Source organism: Pantherophis guttatus, chromosome 1 (genome assembly GCF_059756535.1).
Source record: "Pantherophis guttatus breed Tessera chromosome 1, ASM5975653v1, whole genome shotgun sequence".
NCBI classification, from domain to species: domain Eukaryota; kingdom Metazoa; phylum Chordata; class Lepidosauria; order Squamata; family Colubridae; genus Pantherophis; species Pantherophis guttatus.
The window spans coordinates 84,129,414-84,153,193 of record NC_142063.1 but is presented as its reverse complement, the minus strand read 5'-3'; the positions used below and the strand labels follow the sequence as shown (position 1 = coordinate 84,153,193).

The following is a 23,780-nucleotide window of genomic DNA, read 5'->3' as shown; positions in this document are numbered from 1 at the left end:
GCAATAGCACTTAGACTTATATACTGCTTCATAGTGCTTTACAGCCCTCTCTAAGCAATTTAGAGTCTCAGCATATTGCTCCCAAAATCTGGGTCCTCATTTTACCAACCTCAGAAGGATGGAAGGCTGAGTCAATCTTGAACTCTGTCAGGATCAAACTCCTGGCAGTGGGTAGTTAGCCTGCAATACTGTATTCCAGGGGTGTCAAACTCATGTATCATGTCATCATGACGTGACATATCATGAATTTTCCCCCCTTTGCTAAATTGGGAGTGGGCGTGGCCAACGTGTTACACATCCAGCCTTCTGGCCACAAATTTGACAGCTCTGCTATATTCTAATAGCTTGAAGATGTATGGACTTCAACTCTCAGAATTCCCCAGCCAGCAGTACTACTGCTGTACTATTGTACTATTATACTACTAAGATGGCAATGCTCAGGTACCAAGTATGGAAATCAGCAGACCCCAACATTTGCCGAGTATAAAAAGAACATTACAAAGAACTTGGTGGGAAGAGAACAGTCAAATGAACATTTATTTACTCAATTGTTGTTGGTTCCTACTTTTATAGGTGATGGAGAATGGGATTGGACAAGAAATCAAATTAAATAGCTGCAGTTCCCTTTGCCTCTGTTATATTTTCAAGCTACTTCTATAATGTGTAAGTAAACTGTGTAGTAAGCTCACAAAATATATAATAGCAATTAGGTCATCACGGAAAATGATGAATAATTGAAATGTCTAAAATGACACCAACTTTGAACAATTCAGCAATGTTAAAAGTGAAGACTCCATAAATTGCCAACAATGCAGTAGCTTTACAAGTCATTAGTCAGAGTTAGGGCACAGAATTAAGGATGCAAGTCTATAAAAATGTGTTAGTGTGAATGCAAATAAGGAATGAGGTTTGCCATGCATTGCCAGACTCAAGGAAGGGAGTGGCGAAAGGAGTTGTAAGAAAGTGATAGTGACAAGAGCAGGAGTGATGAATTCATGTAGGTTTGAGTCTACATTACGCATACTGCTTCCTTTCTGGCTTGTTTTAGGAAGAATTTAATTGTAACTTCCTGTTTCCTTTCTTACGTTTCTTGATTTTAAAATTGCTACCAGAAATTTTATAGTTGTAATTGTGAATTTCCTCTTTATTATTTGTAATTCAATACATTACCATGCCACAAGATATGCAGTAAAGCTCATACAGTGGTTATGTTGAATATAGATTGTTTGACAGACCTCAGGTGTGGATTCTGTTATTTACTTTGAATTTGGTTTTATATACTTTCCACATGTGTTAAGATTGTACTTTGTTCTTTTTGTAGTGTTTAATTTTTGTAAGCTGTCCACAGTCATGTACTGACAATTAATAAACATAACATAAACAAACAATAAGCAAGAATACAGATAGAACTAAGAGGAAAGGGGGATTCAAAGTAAGAACGGATGCACTTGCTGTGCCTGCCAGCAGTTTCTTAAAAGAAACTCCCACAGTAGCCATTCAGTTGGACAAAATATCAATCTCTATCTCTGTCTCTGTCTCTATCATCTCTATCATTCCCCCTCTATCTCTATCTATCTATCTATCTATCTATCTATCTATCTATCTATCTATCTATCTTTCTATCTTTCTATCTTTCTATCTATAATCTATCTGAGTTAAGGAGGCATGAAGGACTGGCAACAGGATGCAAGTGTGAATCTGGAGCTTGTGCAAAGAATTGCTCAGTTGAAATACTGCCATGTAAACTCTGTTAAGAGTGATATGAAATAGAACTTTTCAACAATGAAATGCCTACATAAACATCCAGAGAAAACATAGGCATACTAAATGGCATATTTTTCAGGGGAGTCTTCCAGTAACCTAAGCTTTCAGTAATAGTCAGTGTAATTCCATTCCTCTAGAATCACATGACATTTCTGATTCAAGTAACTCAAAAGGTAATGATTGTGTCACTCAACATCATCATACACCCCCACATACAAATGTACTGTACATAGATATTTAGGACCAATTCTAACCCAATTCCAGCATCTGAATGTTAAAAATGTTAGACTCAGTTCTTAATTACTTCCTGAAGCAGCCATCTGCCCTATTTTTCAGTACAAAAACATAAAGAATTGTCAAAAAATATGTTTTTTCTATTTAAAGGCATTCTCTATCGGATGAACTCTCCAGCCCAAGACTTATTTAAAAACAGATTATCCATGAGATATAAGTAATGAAGTATTTACAAATAGTCCTTGGCTTACAACCACAACTGGGACTGTAAACTTTGAGTTAAGCAGTGCAGTCATTAAGCGGGGCATCATGTGATTACACACAATCTTACAACGTTTTGCTATGGTTGTTAACTGAGTCGCCATGTGATCGCGACTTGTAACCTTCCCTACCAGCTTCCCCATTGACTTTGTCTGTTGGAAGTCAGCTGGGAATGTCACAAATTGTGACCTCTTGTCCCCAGGATCCTGCAACCATTGTAAATGTGAGCAAATGCCCATTTTGTGATCATGTGAAACTCACAGGGATTCTGCACAGTTGTAAGTGTGAAGACAGATCGTAAGTCACTATTTTCAATATTGTTGTAACTTCGAACGGTTCTTAAATGAATAGACGTACCTCAAAGGCTAGTAAAGTACTTTCAAACTTTATCCATGTAAATAAATTTTAAAAGAGATATAATAACTCCACATTAAAAATAGCAAAATAGCCTCAGTTCCTTAGAATTATGGAAAAGAAGTAATGGTCATGATAATTTATACATTCAATTGCATTATCCAAAGTGAGAAATATTTTTGTTCCAAAAAAATATAAAAAGATTATCTCAATCTTCTTCAAATCAGTCTATTTTTCATGCGTGAAAGTCTTCATGGGCTCAGAACAGAACATTCTTTTAAAAATGCTCAGAACTGAAATTGGCAAGTCTTAAGATACTTTTTCAGATGTTTTGGCCTGACTAGAGAGATTGAAAATTATCTTAACACACCTGGGGACCTCAGAACTGATGGGGAACTCCATTATGCAGAGGACAAACCAAAGGCGAGTCCAATACAATAATAAGATGTTCTTGTGGGATATTCTTAAAGAATTTGCATGACTCTCTGTCTGCCCCATTAGGGTCTCCTGCCTGAGCAGTGGTTGGCCTAGAAGACCTCCAAGGTACCTTCCAACTCTGTTTTTCTGTATTCTGTTGTAGAAGCATGGCCTTCGAGTCTATTTCGTTGTACTTGAGAATGCCAAACAGTAGCTGAATGAATGACAACCCAGAACCTTTGAAAATGCTTATGCATATGCATAGCTACGGTGATATACTCACAGCTTTCACAGCGATTTCCAGTATAGCCAGCCAAGCAGGCACATTTGTAATCACCAATTTTATCAACGAGGCAGGTTCCATCATGTAGACATGGAGATGAAGAACAACCTGAAAATGTACAAGACTTCTCAATTCCTTCCACAGACTTTCACCTCTTTTCTCTCCTTTACGCTCCTTTCTCTCTTAGTGAAAGACATTTATAATGTGAGTATTTGGGGACATGTGATAAAAAAACAAAGTGTCCTTGAAGCTGTGAGACAGGGATGTTAAAAATGCTTCTACCTAACCCATCTTCTGCCCCAATAATCCTTTTTGTGAATCAAATTTTGTTGCCCAAATGTTATCAAAAACAAGGTAATGAGATGTGATTGAGATAATTCCATGCTAAAACAACAACTTTTTTAAAAAAATTGAAGCAGTTCTCAAGGGAGAAGCTTGGATACACAATTAGTGTTCTTAAAGCCAACTTATCTCTGAATAAGATATGTAATTAGCTGTGTGTCACAACTGCAAAATGATCCTTTATAGTTTTAGGGAATTAGGAATAAAGCAGCATGGAAGAAGCCACAGAGGAGAACTCTACAACTGCATTTACAGCAAAAGAGCCTATGGAGATCAAATAAAAGTGAAATGTCAATGAAGAGAGCGAGCAACACTGCAAGCTGTCTGAAAAAGTTTTTAGTGAAGGTGATGTGAAACTAAAGGCTCAAAAATGAAATGTGCCAGAGGAGATGGAAAGAATCTACCCATTATTAAATATACAGTATTGAAACTTGTTACGTTCAATATGTAAGTACTGCTCTTAGTGTCAACTCTGGAGCTGACCTGACTGAGGCCATTTTGAGGCTCCAGGGTTGCCACAATAGAGATGATGGTTAGGGAGGGGGGAATAGTGATAGCTGGGGTTTGGTAGCCAAAACAAAATAGTTTCCCTTGTGAACCAAGGACATTCCCACAGGTGGCTGAAGCAAGGAGGAATGATGTTGCCCAAGCAACCGGGTTGCACCTTGATTGGACCATGTGACTGATTGTTTGGGAGAAGGGGATTTTTTTTTTTACTTTTAATTAGGTGAAAACCATGGGAACAATTAGAGTCAGTTTTCACCAGCCTGTACCAATATGATATATCCAATAAAACTAATCTTTGAGGAACCTACCAGCCTCAGAGTTTTGTTTGCTATGGGTGCATTACTTGGAACCCTGACATTAAACCCACTTGGAGGCAGGTAGGTTCCTCAAAGATTAGTTTTATTGCATATATCATATCCAACTTAGAACCCTGACACTTAATATCATCCTTCAAAGAATGCTTAATGATAAGGTTTAAAAAACTTAACATTTAGAACTGTCATCTTAGAAAAGTTTTCCCAAAACTCCCAGCCAATACGTCAAAGTTCATGCAATCATGAATCAGGAGTTCTAGAGTTGCAATCCAAACTCAGCTGAGGTGGGAAAGATAGTCTTGAAAACATCAGTTTCCTCTTGAGGCACTGTACAGGCTTTCAGTCCATCAATGAGATCCGAACAATAAACACAGGAAGTCGGCCAAGGAAATTGTGTTCCTCCGCTTACACTGACCTTCAACTACTCTCAAGGCTTTTGTACGGGGAAAGATTTCACACAGCGGCAGTTTGTTAAGTTTGTGCTGCTGGAGGTCCCACAGCTAAGGCAAAATTTCTCCCACCCTCTTTGCTCATCATGCAAAGCACATCCCTTCTCATCAACAGTTTCATGGAACAGGTAAATGCTTTGCCAAGGGGAGCATTTTAAAAGTTTTTCATTTGAGCTGTATACAGTCAAACTGGAGTCTGCTCTGCATAGATTATCTGAGTAGCACCCACCTTATCTCTCCATAATTGCAGCTAAAAACTGGGGCGGAAATAAAGGGGGGTGGCAGTAGCGGAATACCAAGCGGTTCCCACTGAGAAGAAGAATTGAGAGCTATTAATTCCCCCTTGTATGGAATGTGTTAGTCCCTTGAGGGTGGGAGGCCTTTCTGCAACATATCCCACGTCAAGTCTCATTTCATGGAGTCGACTTTTGTCTTTTTATAGACCCTTTAATTAACATAGCCCTCCTTCTAGCAGCTACTGTGATGGTACTGTTTGTACTTTATGTAATAACAAGGGAGGGAAAAATCATGCCCAGCAGATCAAATAGGGACACAATCTAAAGTAGACCGAGCGATGGACTTTGAAGTGGCAGGACAATATTTGAGACCTATTTGAGATTCTCAAAGGCCTTCCAGCAGAAAGCCATTGGAGGCCTCCTCTATAGTCCATCTTTGTCCTGTATCCTGTCAACATTATTTTTTCTTTATTATCAATTGTCCATTGCTGTCAATGCCCCAAGACAAATAAGAATGGGTAGAGAGATCCAGCATTCTGAATTCATTCTTGGGAATGGACTTGAAATGACTCAATTCGCTGGCTCGAAAAACCATTTTTGATCTACCTTATTGTTTCAAAGAGTAAAGTATGCCTTGAATTCAGCCTTAAGTGGAAAGCTGAGGACTAGAGTCATTTTTCGATACTTCACTGTGCTATTTTTGACATGGAACTCTCTCACAATTTTTCTCCGTCCAATTTTCATAAAATGGAAGTATTGTGAAAGAAACCAGTTCACCTAAGAGGCCACATAAGAATTCTAAGTATAGATCAATGTAGTGTTGCTATGCATATGTACACATCACACTATTCTCTTGGGGGGTAAGCATCATTAGGCAAAGCACAGAAAAGAGTAAGAAACAGAAAGCCAAATGAATTAAGGCATGAGATAAAGGATAGAAAAGGGAACTACTGTATGGCTAATTCTAGTTTACCCCTTGCTACCCTTCTGTATTTCTCTTTCTATATAAACCATCCTGTTTTCACCACTGCTCACACTGTCTTTTGTCCCTTAAACTTCTCCCAGCCTCTGTCATGCCTCCATGCTCACTGTTGTTCTCTTTGAATAGAGAAACAATAGCAGCATTCTTCCAGTTATCAGGCTCAGTCACAATCTTCACACATAATTAAACAAGAAGCACAAACTTTCCATAAGCTGACTGCATTTTAACTTTTTTCCACTTAAACCTTCTATACCTATAGTCTTTCCATTTTTCAACATTTTCAGATTGTGCTTTTTGACAGGTTAACTACTATTTCTGTATAAATGTCTAAAGTACTTCTTCAAGCATTCACTCACTTTAAGTATCTTCCAAATCATTTCATTATTGTTATAATTCCTTTTATTATCCTGGAGGCTCCTTGCTTAGCCCTCATCATGTACTTCCAAAATAATAATTTATTTCCATCAAAATTACTTTTTTTTTCTGCCTATTGCAATCTTTATTGTTGGCTGTTAACTTTATTGTTGACTGTTAACTTTCTCTGTGGGTGCGCTCACCCTTTGGAATCAACTCCCCCTGGGGCTCCGGCTGGCTCCTGACCTCCGCACCTTCCGCCGTGAATTAAAAACATGGTTTTCACAGCACCTAGCCTGGACTGAGAGGGTTTTCGATTATTTTAACGGGTTTTAATATTTGTTTATGTATGTATTTTATGTTTTTATTGGTTTGTTTTAATTGTTGTGAGCCACCCTGAGTCCTATGGAGATAGGGCGGCATATAAGTTATATTAAATAAATAAATAAATAAATAAATTTAGTTCCTACTATCTTTTTCTCTATATGTACCTTATAGAATTTTTCTCTCATCCTCATTTTTACAGCAATCATTTCCTTTTTGTATTTATTTAATTTATACAAACCAAAGTCCAATTTTAACCCAAGGAAACTCATGGAATTCTATATAGACTACATTGCAGGCCTACAACATGCCATTGTCCAATGCCAATATCCTACCAACATGCACTGTAATGACATACATAGAACATCACAACCACTTAAATACTACTTTATTGTTTCATATTTATTATCCCTAAGAATTATCCCCAGATTGATCTTACAACATTGACACAAATCCAGAAACTGTATCAATTTATGATGAGCCCTGCTCAAATGTAGGTAAAACTCAACAAACCCAACCCCTTCTCCTAAAGTGCTGTACAGACCTTCCATGCATTCTGTCCTTCAGTGGGGTCTCATTCTGCCTCTATTAAGAACTGTTCCTTCACTCACTTTTGCCTCACTGTTATTCTATTCTCTGCATTTCCACTGGTAGCAGGAATTTCAGATCAGTTTCACAATGTTTTTAAGGGAAGTGGGATTAGAAATAGTATAGTTGCATGGAAGTGACAATAATAAAAAGGAAGTAGCATTTTCAAAGAATTGTATGAATGAATACATGTAAGTTCTTAGGATTCCAATGCATAGGGTGCAGAAGAAAATATGGTGGATAGAATTTTGCTGCTTATTTGTAGAAAAAAAATATTAATATCCATGTAAAAACCATGTATCTCCCACCCTGATGGGGCTTGGTTCTTGTCCTGTGCCTTAGATAGGATGTTGTGGATTTTTAGTGGTTATATTTTCTGTTAGAGATAGTGTGTTTGTGGATTAGTAGGATAATGTGAACATTATCTACCTTCTTTCTGGTGTTTTTTAAATTATTGTTATTTTGTCTTACTTTCACCAGAGTTGTTTTGGGTAGCCTTTAAATTTCATAGATAAATCGATTTCATAAATAAATTATGCCATTTACCCATTGTAATGATACTTTCCTACACACTGTATTGTTATTCTCTTCTTCTATCTACTTAAAATTATGGGTAAATCTTACATCACAGTCAACCTAAAGTTGACCTCAAAGACATTTGGTCTGATTAGATAAGAATGCATGTTTGCAGCTTCCAAGAATTGGGAACTAGTTATGGGGGGAGGGACTAGAAAAATTGGGTTATTTGTAGATAAAATCAGCCATGGATCAATTTTTACAATTGTAATTGAGCTTGTTTTCATATTAAGATCTCAATATAATGCATTTCAATAGCATTAAAAAGTAAAGACATAAAATAAAAACAAGCTATTTTAGTTAAGCATATTTCTTACCTGTAATTTCTTCAAAAACTGCATGAAATCCATCAAAATTTTTGGAACCATCTGAATGAAAAAGGACATGAAGGGAGGAGCCAGTGCTTCGTATTGGGAGAGGCCTATCATTGCCACAGAAGCGTTTAATTAACTTGCTGTCAACACTGTCCCCATCACGGACTTCCACATAATCGTACTGACACATGTAGTCAAACTCTAGACTCAGCATGGCAAACCTTGACCAGAAAGAAAGAGACAGAACGAGAGATAGAGGACAAATTCAGACACCAAAATTATATCTCTGTTCTATTTGTGCTATAGGACTGAATTTCTACTTTGCTTCTTCTGACTCTCAAAGGTTTTTCGCCTGCATTTTTGCAAATTACACAAAACAGAGTTAACAACAGAGACCACAAGTAGAATTACTGTACTACCAACGTTCTTTCAAATCTGTAGGAAGCTTCTATCATATGAACAGCCCTCTTCCAGACTTCATCATAATTCAAGAAGACTCATTTTGAGATTGGCAGAGAATGTAGAGAAATAATCCCAAAGGTACTTTTTCAAAAGGCAACTGTAGCTCCTTTGTTTTCCTTGAAGACATTTCACTTCTCATCCAAGATATTTTCTGGATGAGAAGTGAAACATCTTCAAGGAAAACAAAGGAAGTCCAACTGCCTTTTGAAAAAGCACCTTTGGGACAACCATGACTGGATGACTGAGAATCTCCATAGACGCATAGAGAAATAATGATTCAATAGTAAAGAATATGTCTTCATGAACAAATTTCTAGTTCACTCATGGAATGATCTTCCATTAATAAAGATGGCCCGAGAGCCAATGAACTGAGAATATATCCTGTTGCATTTATTTTTAATGTTTTTAAACTGACACAGAGGCAGGCATTTATTTATTTAGATACTTTGTATTCTGTGATTGAAATTAATAGCTCTGGGGAGGAGCCAGTAAAAATTCATTTGGTGCCAGGTTTGAAATATTAGTTTGATACTTCAACATACCTTTCTCCACACGTATAAAAAGAAAATTCAGTACATTAAAATCCTACCTTAATTCAACCACAAATCCAGGTTTGGCATGTATAATCCACTCGCACTGGGCATTCAGTGGATAGCTCTCCAATAAAATCTGACCCTTAGAAGCTTGGAGAATCTGTCCACACCCTAAAGAGAAGGAGAAGAAAAATCACATAGATATTTATAGAAAATTTACCTCAGGAACAATGCCAAAATACAAGTTATTGGTCGTATGCACATGAGAAAATCTTCCCAAATACCTGACTAGTTTACATGACTAAACAACTAAATGAAATATTGAATAAAAGAGACATCAGCAACTGGTTAATAATTGGAACAAGTCTTGACATATAACACACCAGATTTAACTGGGGTTGAAAAGAAGAAAGTGTGGATCATTGCTGTGATAATACCAAGGAATAGTAGGAGACAAAGAATTGGAGAAGACCACAAGTATCATGATCTGACAATTGAGGTTGAAAGATTATACAGGTTTCACCCACAATTACTGAGCCCAAAATTTATGTTGCTAAGTGAGAAATTTGTTAAATGTGTTTTGCCCCATTTTATGATTTTTCTTGCCACATTTGTTAAATGAATCACTGCAGTTGTTAAATTAGTATCACGACTGTTATGTGAAACTGGATTCTCCATTAATTTTGCTTGTCAGAAGGTTGTAAAAACTGATCACATGACCCTGGGACACTGCAACGTCATAAATCTGAGTTGGTTGTCAAGCATCTGAATGTTAATCACATGACCATGAGGATGCTGCAATGGTCATAAGCATGGAAAATGGTCATAAGTCACTTTTCTCAATCCTGTTGTAACTTTGAATGGTCACTAAGTGAACTGTTATAAATCGAGGATTATCTGTATAGCATAAACAGGCCATGGTCCCATTGGTTATCATCACACTGGATGACATACCCAAAAATCTTGAAGGGCACTTAGAAAATTTGCACATTATCAATATTTCTATCTGTCCAATTGCAAAAGGCAGCTTTACTTTATATCCTACAATGGCACCATTAAACAACATCTGCCTATCTCAGGTTCTTGGGAAGGGCAGAATAGATGGATAAAATTGCCAAAACATTTGGCTGGCTATGCAACCAACCATAATAGCACTTTTCTTGCTTTCCTCAGCAAAAGTAATTGCTTACATGAATTTTCTGTGGCAAAAATGGCAAAAGGAGTGACACAGGTTTTCTTATTTATTTCTTATTTATTTATTTATTAATCAAATTTCTATACCGCCCTACTCCCGAAGGACTCAGGGCGGTGAACAGCCAAGATAAAATACAGATAATACAAATATTAAAAAAATCCCTTAAAATTATTAAATATTTCGGCCGAAACACAGATTAAAACACCCAATTTATAAAATCACAAATTGAAAAATTTAAAAAATTTAAAAGGTGGGAGTTAGGCCAGGCCAGCTTGCTGAAATAGAAAAGTTTTGAGAGCACGGCGAAACGTGCGCAGGTCCGGGATCTTCCGTATCTCTGGGGGGGAGCTCGTTCCAGATGGTAGGTGCCCCCACAGAGAAGGCTCTCCCCCTGGGGGCCGCCAGTCAACACTGTTTGGCCGACGGCACCCTGAGGAGCCCCTCTCTATGGGAGCGTACTGGTCGGTGAGAGGCTATTGGTAGCAGAAGGCGGTCTCGTAGATACCCCGGTCCGATGCCATGGAGCGCTCTAAAGGTGGTAACCAAAACCTTGAAGCGCACCCGGAAGACCACCAGGAGCCAGTGCAGCTTCAGTCTTAAGTTCTAATATTCAAACAAATAAAGAATACAAGGAGCCCAAAGACAACACAGAACGTAAAACTATTATTTTGGTACTGGTTGGTAATAACTGTTACACAATAGCACTCTTGCTTAGCTCCTTCAGATTTCAGAAAGAGTCGATCAGGAGAACTTTTATGAAACTATGGTCATTAAGAAGAACTAGTGCCATTCCAAGATGTGTTTACATTGAAACTCTGGGAATTCTTAACACATTTAGAAAACTCCAAGTAAGAGTAGGCTTCTCTAATGAACAGTGATGTGGTTGAATCATCTTCAGTAACATGCCAAATGTTCTATATCTCAGTATTTCCTGCATCCTACCTTGCTAAGATTTGTCCATTCCTATAAAAGCAAATCATTTGCCAGTTTACCCTCAATTACCCTCAGCTATGTAGATTCCAATAAAACACAAAACAAGCTCAGAAAGGTCTGTCATAAGTGCTTCATTCCACACCAGGGCTTCTTGGCTCCTGATGTGAAAAACTGGAGAATTAATTACATTGCCCCCATGACTGTCATTAGGATGCTGTTGAGATATGCCAGGATCCGCTGGAAACTAATGTAGCTTCCCACACTGGGGAGAGGAAACGTAGCACAGTTGCTGGCTCTCCTCTCAAAACAACCTGAGACAAAGCTGCAGGAAACCTTCTTCAGAAGGATTGACAAGGGTCCTTGAATCACCTCAGAGAACATTCCCTTTTCATTATAAGGGGGCTTTTCTGTTTCCTTTCTTTCTCTTGCCATTGGCAAGAGAGAACTGGTGCAAAGAGATGGTGCCGTGCAAGGAATATTGAATGCACCTTTCTTTGGAGAACAGTACAATTTGAACTTGTGGAACATTTCTGCCAAGGAAGTAGGACTGGCCAACAAAGCAGGTGGTCCAAAGGCTAAAGAGAGAGCCATTCAAAGAATGCTCCAGAGAAACAAGCTTCTATTTGTCACAAACCATTTCTGCATGAAACATATACATGGTCAGATCTGATTGTCATTTTTCTGTTTCTAATCCATCCACCAGAGGGATACACGATACTTGCCCATCCTTTGATATTTAATTATCAGCCAGGCAGCTTCCAACCAAAACATACTTTTATTTCTAAAGGAGAGAGAGAGAGAGAGAGAGAGAGAGAGACAGAGAGAGAGAGAGAGACAGAGACAGAGACAGAGAAAGACAGAAAGAGAGAGAGAGAGACACACACACACACAGACAGACAGAGAAAGAGACGCACAGAGAGACAGAGACAGAGAAACACACAGAGAGACCGACAGAGAGAGAGAGAGAGAGAGAGAGAGAGAGAGAGAGACAGACAGACAGACAGACAGACAGACAGACAGACAGAGAAAGAGAGAAAGAGAGAAAGAGAGAAAGAGAGAAAGAGAGAAAGAGAGAAAGAGAGAAAGAGAGAAAGAGAGAGAGAGAGATTTGGAAAATTTCAAGAATAATTTAAATGCTGAACATAAATCCTGCCTTGTCTTGAAGGAGGAAGAAGAGGTGCTTAGGAAAGGAAGAGGGTCGGAATAAATTCTGAAAGGCTGTCACAATCATTGTTTCTTTTGTGTCTGGAAAAAAGATGGCAAAACTTTTTGGAACATAATTTTTGCCTGAGGCCACAGAATTAGAGTAAATATACTGAATACACTAACAGTAACAAATATTTTTAAATGTAACTTTCTTCTTAAATAGGTGTCCATGAAATCAACCACAAAAGGCAAAACCACAGATTTAAACCTAAATAGTGAAAGAACTTCAGATTTAAATTCTGGCTTCTGAATGCAGTAAGAGTAGCATAAATTGGAAGAAAAGTATGCCCTAAAATAAATGGTATATGGTATATATGGTATATAAATGGTATATATTCAATATTCAAAATAGAGAATAAGATATGAGAGTGCAGCATCCCCTTGATTGTTTAATATGTTTATGGATAATTACACTTATAGTGACATTAGAGGTTCATTGATTTGTAATGTAAATATGTGTATTTTCATATGTAGAAAACGCCATGTAGTTGACTGAACACCCAAAGATTTGCAGCAAATGTTAAATTGTGTGATGCACACAGATCATAGATCTGTGACAGAAAAAACAGAGTGAATGCTGCAAGTTACTTCTTACTGATGAAGACAGCAAGCAGATAAACAGGCATATCTTGGTACAATGCTTGCAAAATGTAGAAAAATGGATAGGAAAAAAATAAGACTATAAATGCTGGTAGAAAGCAGTAGAAACTGGGTAGTACAGATAGTGTATGTGTTTAACTATAATTCCAAACTGTGTCAACTTCGGAAAAAGTGACTTGTAACCTACCCTCAAAGGTCTACCGACCCTTGCATGGCCTCCCTCATCATATGATTGTAATTTGTATGTTTCAGGTACTCGCATTTGCAATGGTTGCAGCAAATTTAATAAAATAAATAAAATAATCTTGTGATCATATCATATGATTGTGATTTGCAACCTTTCCAGTCAGCTTATGCCAAGCAAAGACATTTGGGGAAGCTGGATTCACTTAACAATCATGGTAATTCATTTAACGACCATGGTAAAATGGTCATAAAATTGTTTAATGGCTGCATCGCTTGGTGACCAAAATTCCAGTCCCAATTGTGGTTGTAAATTGAGGAATACCTGTAAGTGGGCTGCTGCAACATATAAAAGCTGAACCAAGTAAAAGCTGCTGTATTTAAGAGGGTACTTTTAAATGGACTTCCGGTTTGCTGCTTGTCCCCGCTGGACGCTCCTTCGGGATCGTCGAACCCCACTGCCTGTAAGAGCCGCCTTTTTCAGCGGAATGGCGGCTCGAAAAAACTCCATTTCCATTAGGAAACGGAGATAGAGCCGGCTGGGGTGGGTAGAGTCCTCTGCCTAATCCCAAAAGTTTTTTATTTACTTTTGGGAGGGAGCGGAAGAGACTCCCCGTATCCCCAGCTGATGCTCCGGGCTCTGGGAAATCTCTGCTACACGCAGAGCTAGGGGGCAGAAGCAAGCCTGTAAATCTGTCAAATAAATTAATTAAAGAAGATATGAGCTGGACCTCTGATCCTGAAGCGCAAGTATTCTTTTTATTCTATTTTGCCTAAGAAGTGAAGTGAAGGGAAAAAAGTTTTTTTAAAATGGCGATTGCTGCTGCGGCTTGAAGAGAGGCTGAAAGGGAAACTCCTTCCGTTTTCAATTACAAAGTAGCGGAATGAATACTTTTGGCTGTAACTGAAGGCAAAACCTCACTCTCACTTTTGTTTTTTTTTTCCTTTTTTTTTCCTTGGGGATCTGATATTGATCTTGGTTGGAAAAAAGTTTTTTTTTTCTCTTTTCCAGTAAATTTTGTCTGCGTGGAAAAATGGCACTGAGACTTATAAAGCTAGACAAACAGGGAGTGGGGGGGGATTCCCCCATTAATAAATTACATCAACAAGTTTTAACTCTCCAGTCTCAGAAACCTGACTTTAATATAATAGAATTTCTTCTTGAGGAGATTGTAAAAAGGGATGAGATTGTGAATCAGCAACTTGAAAAATTTAAGTTGGAAATCAAAGAAATTGGTGAATTGGTGAAATCTAAGTTTGGCTTTTTGGATCGAAAGATTTTAAAAACAGCTAATGGCTTAGCAGACTTTGTGATTCAGTTGGAAGCAAATACTAAATTATTAGAGTCTAAAATGAAAGAAACTGAGGAGAATTTGGATGACAAGATTCAAAAAATTAAAAAGGATTTGGCAAACACTCAGGATAATAGCTCAGAAGACAAACTTAAAATGGAGGCTGACCAAAAGACTGGTAATGAAGAAAATGTACAACAGAGGATTGAAAGAGAAGTTTTAATGATCCAACACAATTTTACAGAATATGCAATTAGACTGAGAGGTCTGCAGGAAAATGACAGAGATGATTTAAGGAAGATATCTTCTGAAATTCTGGCTGGGATTTTAAAGGTTCAACCTGATGAAGTGTTTTGCAGGATTGACAGAATTTATAGAATAAACTCCTGGTTGGCAAAACAAAGGCAATTGCCTAGAGATGTGGTGATTTATTTTATAGACAAAGAAATTAGAAATAATATTGTGCAGAATTCTTATGATTCTACTTTGCAATTTCGTGGAAGAAAGATTTGGATTTTTAAGGAACTCCCGCCCAAGATGTTAATGGAGAGGAAGAAATTTGGTTTTCTAGTGAATGAGTTAAAAAAAAGGAATATTCTATTTAGGTGGGACGTCCCAGTTGGTTTAATATTGAGACACCAAGGAGTAAGATACCAACTGAATACTGTCGAAAAAGCGGAAGAATTTTATCAAAAAAATTTAAAAATAAATTTAACATCTTTAGGCATAACACAGGACAAGCAAAAGGAGTTGGAAATAAAGGGAAAACATCAAATTACAGAGGCTGTGGTAGATAAACTGTCTTCGGACTCCTTGGATACCCCAGCTGGACTGTCTATAAATTTGAGAGCAGTGTCATCTGATTCTAATGTGATGAATTATCAAGTTACAGACAAGTGCGTAAATCAACCAGTTGATATACAAGTGATGGAAAAGACATATGAGATAATAAAACAAAACCAACAAGATCAATTTACAAAGCAGAATGACAACCGATCAGCTGATACACAACTTGTAGGAAGGAAATCTGGATGGAAATGCAACCCGAAAAAGAAAAAGAAAAGAAACAGATCTCGTAGAAATAGTAGTTTCTAAACCAAGCAACAGTGAAGCCAGGGATTTTAAAAAATAAATGAAATGTGAAAAAATATTGGAGGCGAATTATCGTTTAATACTATCTTGAGGAAAGTGGCAGATCTCTGCAGTGCCGTGATTTTGGGATGTGGAAAGAGCCTTACATTGTTGGATTTGAACTATCTATTTTGGATTTCTTTTACCGATAAATATATTATAACTATTTTGAGTTACAAGGCAAGAGAGTCATGCTGGGGCATGCAGAAGATCTGGCTGTTACCCACTAAGATGATGGGAATTTATAATCCTGATGAAAACCACAATTACAACTATATGGAATATAATTATAATGTCACTCAGGTGGTTGTTTTTACTTTTATATATACATGAGGATATTCATTATTGATGGGGGCAGAAGATGACTGAAGATTTTGAATAAACTGTTGCACCAGGATGCTATGTTACCCTATTATGGATGATGGATTTAACAATCTAGTGGAAAGACATCAAAGAAGATACTAAATGAATTATAAATTTAAAGTTATTGTCTTTTCTCTTTTTATAAAATGGAATGTATATATAGACATATGTATATTTTAGCAGAGTGGGCAGTGGATTATATTTAGAATTATTTAGAATTGTAGTGTATGGTAATCTTGCAGGAAACTGGGTTGAAATAGGCTAGTTTAGTGATTGATTAGTTTAAGAAAAAGGATTTTTAAGTCATATATTTTGGGGAGTGGAAGAATTGGATAGAACTGAATAAATGTTAAATTTGGAGAAGGCTGCTTTGAAATGTTATATTAATATATATAAAAGATTAAAGGTTATGTTGTTGTAATAATAATAATAATATTTTATAAGTTTGGGGGAGGAGAAAAAGGGTAGATTATTGCGAAAAGCGGAGAAAAGCGGAGTTATAAGAATATTATGCTAAGGGTCAGTATTTTGAGGAGTGAGTAAGGGCATGGTAAAATATTATGTAATTAATTATGAATTAGCTTATTGTTGTGAAGAAGAAGTCACAGGGGGGGATGGGTGGTGAGGGGGGGTTAGGGAAGAAGGGGGGAAAGGGGGGAAAACTTGTATTTGAAAACTTTTTCAATAAAAAAAAAAAAGAGGGTACTTTTAAATGAGTGCTGAGTATGTTAGGTAAAGTCAGCTGAATTTACTGGAAATGGTTTACTTCAGAATTCTGCACAGTAAAACATAGTCCAGCATAAACGGATGATTAAGAAATACGGATTGAATACAAAAATCAGTGACCAGTCCATTCACTGAATAGGTTGTCATATAAAAAATGAAGACTGAATCCAAAACAAGCATGCTGGATGGAGAAAATTAAAGAGTTTAAAGAACACAAGAGAGTGTAAAAATTGCTATGCGGATATGAGGGAAGCAACAATATTTGCAAAGATAGTTATGGAGAATATTGTGAATTGTATTGATATGGACTGGGTTTAGTTACATTTCCTCTTCGCTTTCCTCGTGCCTTTATGATGTTTTGCTGACTTAACTCTTTTTTTGCACATCGCAGAAAGTTGCTTACCCCCAAACAAAACAGTAAGTTGGATATTTATACAGCATATGAGTTTAGTATGAGGTACTTAGTATATAGCTAAACCAATTAGCAATGGTGACTTATCATTTTAATTTATTTGTATGTGAAAAATGTCCATGCAAGTTGAAAGTAATAATACAGGATGCAGAACTTGATTTGCACATGCTTAATCTGAAGCATGTTACCAGTAATTTTACGACTAATTATAACAGGAACACCACAAAGTATAGTATATACCAAGGGTGTCAAACTCGATTGTTGTGTGACGTATTGCAATGTTTTTGACTTTGAGGAGCTGGGTTGGGTGTGGCCTGCACATGACGCATGCAGTCCACGGATTGCGTTTGACACCCGTGGTATATACAGTACCCCCCCCCCAAAAAAAACACTAACAAAGCATTTAGGGCTGTAGCTGAACTACTGGATGATAAACTAAGGAGTCTAGCTGTACCTGTCTTCAATACAGCAGTTACAGCATAGATACCAGTGTCTGATGGAGACAATTGGTGCATCATTTCCAGACCTGAAGGATTACTTTTCCTTACTTACTGAAGGACACATCACCACAGAAAAACAAGAGTCAACAACAACTAATTGATCTAACACCAGTGTCTGAAACTAGTTTAATGAAAACCGCTTGGGAAATGAAAGCTATTCTAGTGATCAAAGATGAAATTCTCTACATCTTATTGAAAGCTGAAAATAAATGATCATAGTGAGATATTAGCCCTCTGAAAGAATTATGAATGACCTCAAATGTGAAAATACTGCTTTCACAAAATAATATAATACGACTTATCTACATACAGTTGTTAGCATACTTCTCTTTCCTCCCATTTACATTGTTCCTTAACCCATCTCTACCCTCTTCTTCTTTATTCATTTTCATCCTTTCTGGAAGAAGTGAGGAGAATATGAGGATACTGGCTGTTTGTGATAGAGACTGATAAGATATATGTAAATGAAGATAATTGATTGTGTAAATGTACCAGATTTATAGGCAATTGACTAATTTTCCCCAGTGTGATCTACTCCAATCTGATCATTCAAATCTTTCTGTAAGGCACATTGCTATTGTATTTATGTTCCACCACCTTGCTGCTCTTCATCTTCTCCTCTTTTCCCCATCTTCACCTGACTTCTGAGGAGAGCAAGATCATAATCGGATGATTTGACTCTAGTCATTTCTGCTTTGGGTGAGGACTCTGGATTGATTTGTTCTATGAGCCATTTCTTTGTTTTCTTGGCAATCCATGGGATTCTCATGATTCTTCTCCCACATTGATTTTCAAAAGCATCAATGCTTTTTCCATCTTGCTTCTGGAGAATCCAGTTTTTGCTTCCATACAGTGTCACATTGCCTGTCCATTTCTGATCTTTTTAGACTTAGACACCTCACAACATCTGAATAACTTTTCTAAGACCTCCATTGCTACATTACATTGTAATATGCAGACTAGCATTTGGTAAAGTTTAACTTTACATTTTAACTGATAACAGCACTACAATTTTATTCACATGTAACTGAAATTAAGGTCCACTTAATTCAATGGCATACCTCTTGGCAATTATGTATGGAAAGGAATACTCTATTCCTGCAGTGCCTTTACTGATAGCAAAAAGGGAAGCTTTTTTAAAAAAAGAAATGATGCATTTTACAATATAGGTTTGCAGTGAAAGAATCACAGATATTTATACTCAATCTACTCTTCAGATCAACATATTTCCAAAACGCACAATTCAGTACAGGTTTTTTTAAAATCAGAACTAATTGCAGTCAGTCAGTATTGCATCCATATTCAAAGGTAGTACATTTAAAATGCTGGAGTGATGAAATTTTGCGTATTATCCTTATTAGTCTTTGCACATGCAATGATTTCTCACTATAACAAGTTATCTTAAGAAATAACTAGAATATAATCGTAGTTATATTCTTATTTGTCCTGGCAAATCTCATGTGCACCACTTACAGGATAGGTCTTGGTACTACAATCAAGAAAGCAAATAAACAGAAAGAAAAGGATTTCCAGGCCTTGAGATGTGCAAAGAATTGTGCTCCTGAACCAACATATTTTTCTTTGATCATTCAGTTCATATGGTCTAATTTTCTGCAAATGCAGATATAAGGTGTACATATTTTTATCCGCCAACCCAGCAATGAATATTCTCCTTACACTTTCTTCAGTTAACTATATATATATGGATCCTACCCACACCTGAAAAAATAATCGCATTTATCTTTTGCTAAGGAATCACCTCTCTCCCCCCACCCATCCAAAAGCCCTGGAAAAATATTCAGATTAGGCATAAGGACCTATTTCGCTCAGAAAAAGTATTGCAGTGAAAATTAAAAATTGGGGATACGATTTAAGTGGGTTGTTGATAGCTTTTATTCACCTGTAGTCTTCAAGGAGGGGCAGAACATTCATTTGCTAACAGTGCTCTACTTTCCAATTTCCTGACCAAGCAGAAATCTATAAACTGCCTCCTGTAAACTGTAGGGTAGCCTAGAACAGGGGTCTCCAATCTTGGCTGGACTTCAACTCCCAGAGTTCCTCAGCCAGCGAATTCTGGGAGTTGAAGTCCACAAGTCTTAAAGTGACCAAGGTTGGAGACCTCTGGCCTAGAAAGCCTCCTCCAACTCCCTCCTTCTCTCTTTGCACTCCTGTTAGAACCCAGCATACCAAATCTGTGCTCTGTAGATTTGGATAACCATTAGATGGCAGCAAAGGGTTACAGAAAAGTAAGCACCATAACAATCTTGCATTTGGGGGCCCTTAGAGCTCTGGGAAATAGAATGGGATCCTGGGAAAAGAACTGGAGAAATACCTTTGGCCTTTAAAGCCCCAGTAGCTCAGTATGAGATCATTTTCCCAACCCCTAAAAAAAATGTCTTTGGCTATATTGTCTTATATTTTCAAATTGAGTGGTCAATGATCATGAAAAGGATTAGGAATTTATCTTTGCTTTGACATTAGCAGCTCATTGCTGGATAAGCTATAAGGATTTTTGTTGTTGTTGTTTTCCTTTCCCAGCCAAAGCATCAGCTCTCCTTGTGCTGAAGTACATCTCTGACCAATACTTACTCATGCAATCACCTCCATACCACCCTGCTCGGCATTCTGCACAATAAATGCCTTTGATGTAGAAGTTGTCTAGCGATCCTCCCCAAGACCCATTGCGACAGGTCTTACAATTCTCGAAAATCATGCAACCTGAAAGAAGAGGAGAAAAAGTCTTTTAATTACGAACATCTACCTTTGGGTTTCTCCGATAGGTAGCTGCAAACTATAGCCCATGCAACCAATGTTTTTACTTTGGCTGTATAAAATGGGGCTTGGAGAAGTCCTTTCAAGCAAAACACTTCTCTAAGCCAAACACACTCAAACATAAAGAGAGAGAATATAAATACAATTATGAGGGCTGGATACAAAAATTACAAACATGAATTTTCCTGTAGTCTACAACAGGGGTGAAATGCTACCGGTTCGGAACGGTTCTCCTGAACTGGTAGTAAAAAATGCTACCAGTTCGGGTGAACCATTATTTCCAACGATCAGTTGTGCTGCGCGATTTATATTCGCTAGAAAGCAGGAAATCCTGCTTTCTAGCGAATCTAAATCGTGCGGCAGAGCTGTTCCCCCCCCCCGCTATTCTACTTACCTTTGCAGACTCAGAAAAAGCTTCTTAATCCTCCTTTTTCAGCATCGGGCAGTAGCGCCTGTGGTGCGCATGTGTGCAAAGCGCACTTTTAGCGTGCAGCACGCATGCGGGCATGAAGCAAACCAGTAGCAAACTTCAGAGCATTTCACCCCTGGTCTACAATGACTAAAAAAGCGATGGCATGACACAACAACCATGTTTCATACTTATACTTTAATGTTAGATGCACATACTAAAGTCATAGGGTTTGTGTTATGAGGCCACAATATACATTTCTTCACCCGACCTCTCTTCCCATCACTCACAGATGCCTACAGCTATAAAACTAAGACTTTCTCCTATTGATCTCTTCCTCCTTTTCCTGAAAATCCTCTTGTTTAAATTAAATTTACTTCCTGAACATCCTATATTGCTTTCTATCTAGTCAGATCAATCTAAACTATAATTTTAATTTCAGTAATGCCCCAATGATGGCTCAAAATTTAGATAGGATTCGGTGCTAGTTTCTGCCCTAAAATTTATGAACAAGAGTTCAGAATATATTTTATACATCTGCAAATGACTATTCATAGTCATTTGCAAATTTCAACATTAATATATAATATTCAACGAAATAAAAAGGAGGGCTGTGTGTCATTCAAAAATTATTTAGAAGTGCTATGGAGCACATAGAGATGAAAGTGCAGCACTTATTTAAGCCAGTTGGATCATCTTCTGGCTTCTGTGTGAGCTAATATGTCATTTTAAAGATACAGCTGTTTTAAAGCCTCAACATTAAAGCTTACAGCAGCTTTAACTTATTTAGGCTCATTTGGAAAATCTAAAAGAGGATATGGTGGTTTTAATGAAATCTTACACTGACAATCCCATTTGGCCTGAAGCACAGCTTCTGAATAAGTTTCAAATCAGGAAGAATCCTATCGATACATATTCTTAGCAGTCTCATAACCTGCTTCTTCATATCCTTCATCTTCAACTTAATTTTTTTTTCCTCAGCTGAGTTTGAAATCAATAATAATTTGTTTCTATTTTTTAAAAAAGAAGATAGTATGCAAACTAGGCCTTGAAGACTGAATTGCAACCTCCATATAGTACTAAAGCCAACTGTAACTTTACTTTTTGGAGAGCTTCCAAGCATCCATGCTAAAATCCTGAAATGTGAGTTTCTATCGCTAGAAAAAGGAAAAGGCTAACAACAATATGCATTAACTTTCATCACAGTTAGCATTTATATTGGCATCTATCCATCTCTAAGGAGGAAAAAACTATTAATCACCAAAATTTGGCAGACAAAACAGGCTGCATGCTCCACCTAGCTACAAGCATAGTTACTGCATGTAAATTAAACTGATACAGTAAATAAAAGAGTACAGGTGGGCACATCAAAGCAGTACAGTAAATCAACATACCTGGGTGAATTAGGCAGGAGTCACACTCATTGTCCTCATTCCTACAACAAGGAATAGTGTATCCCACTACTTCTTTCTGTCCAGGACACACACATTTGATCTGATCATATTCACAACACTCCCGACACATGATATTCCATTCAGCCCCTGGACAGTTTTCATTGATCAAAGTGTACTCTGCACAAAAGCAAAATGAGAGTTATATGAGAAAGAAGAATTAACTGTTGGCAGAACATAATCCTTGTAAGTGGAAGTCAAGTGATGTATTATACAGGGACGTTTCCTTTCATTATAAAATTAAGCTGGAGGGGAAAAGGTCTGCCAGTTGGAACAGAGAATCAGGAAGGGCCTACTCAATTCTTTATTACATGTCATTTTCTTCATCAGAACTGTCCATGCTGCACTACCAGTTGAAAATCCCAGAAGAGTGCAGGGAAACGAAATACAGAGCTTTGATTAGGAAAATAGTATGGACTAAAGGTAAAGGTTCCCCTTGCACATACTATGTGCTAGTCATTCCCAACTCTAAGGGGCGGTGCTCATCTCCGTTTCAAAGCCGAAGAGCTAGCACTGTCCGAAGATGTTTCCGTGGTCATGTGGCTGGCATGACTAAACGCCAAAGGTGCACGGAATGCTGTTACCTTCCCACAAAGGTGGTCCCTATTTTTCTACTTGCATTTTTTACGTGCTTTCGAACTGCTAGGTTGGCAGAAGCTGGGACAAGTAACAGGAGCTCACCCCGTTACACGGCACAAGGGGTTTTAACCGCTGACCTGCCGACCTTTCGATTGACAAGCTCAGCATCTTAGCCACTGAGCCACTGGGTCCCTTGGACTACTGTTCAATTAAACTGCCAGCATTTAATGGCTGCAATTTATTTCATAAAAAGAGGCATTCCATTGGAAGATGCAGCCATGGCTCCCTACTGCCACATATTATATGGCTTCATAACAGAAAATCATCTTTAATGTATACCACTTCCTAAGAATAAAGACATTGTGCAAGGGCTCATTTATTTATTTATTTAGTATGTTTTGAAGGGTTTTTTTTTCCAAATCAGAAAACAGGTAGTCTTTGACTTACAACCACAAATGGAAACAGGATTTCTGTTGCTAAGCAAAGCAGTTAAGTGACTAATTCCCGATTTTATGATGGGTTTGGCCATGGTTGTTAAGCAAACTATTGAAGCTGCTAAGTGAATTGTGTGGTTATTAAGCAAATCTGTCTTCCACCATTGATGTAGCTTGTCAGAAGCATCCAGGAATAAATGGTGATCACATGACCTTTGCTGCAAACATTGTAAATACATGTTGGTTGCCAAACATCCAAATTTTGACCAAGTAACCAGGGGGATGCTAGGAAGGTCATAA

The 23,780-nt window shown here is 37.6% G+C and overlaps 1 protein-coding gene across 4 annotated transcripts in view; it reads right to left on the bottom strand.

Annotated features, from left to right (window-relative positions):
• The window catches only part of PAMR1 (peptidase domain containing associated with muscle regeneration 1), a 76,132-nt gene that overhangs the window by 38,856 nt on the left and 13,496 nt on the right, over positions 1 to 23,780 (bottom strand). For all 4 annotated transcript variants that reach the window (XM_087877134.1, XM_034417373.3, XM_060687605.2 and 1 more), the window contains exons 2-6: positions 22,411 to 22,587; positions 20,425 to 20,553; positions 9,351 to 9,465; positions 8,303 to 8,520; positions 3,314 to 3,421 (exon numbers count right to left, since the gene is read on the bottom strand). In XM_087877134.1, coding sequence (XP_087733260.1) covers positions 3,314 to 3,421; positions 8,303 to 8,520; positions 9,351 to 9,465; positions 20,425 to 20,553; positions 22,411 to 22,587 — 747 coding nt within the window. The remainder of the gene's footprint in view (positions 1 to 3,313; positions 3,422 to 8,302; positions 8,521 to 9,350; positions 9,466 to 20,424; positions 20,554 to 22,410; positions 22,588 to 23,780) is intronic.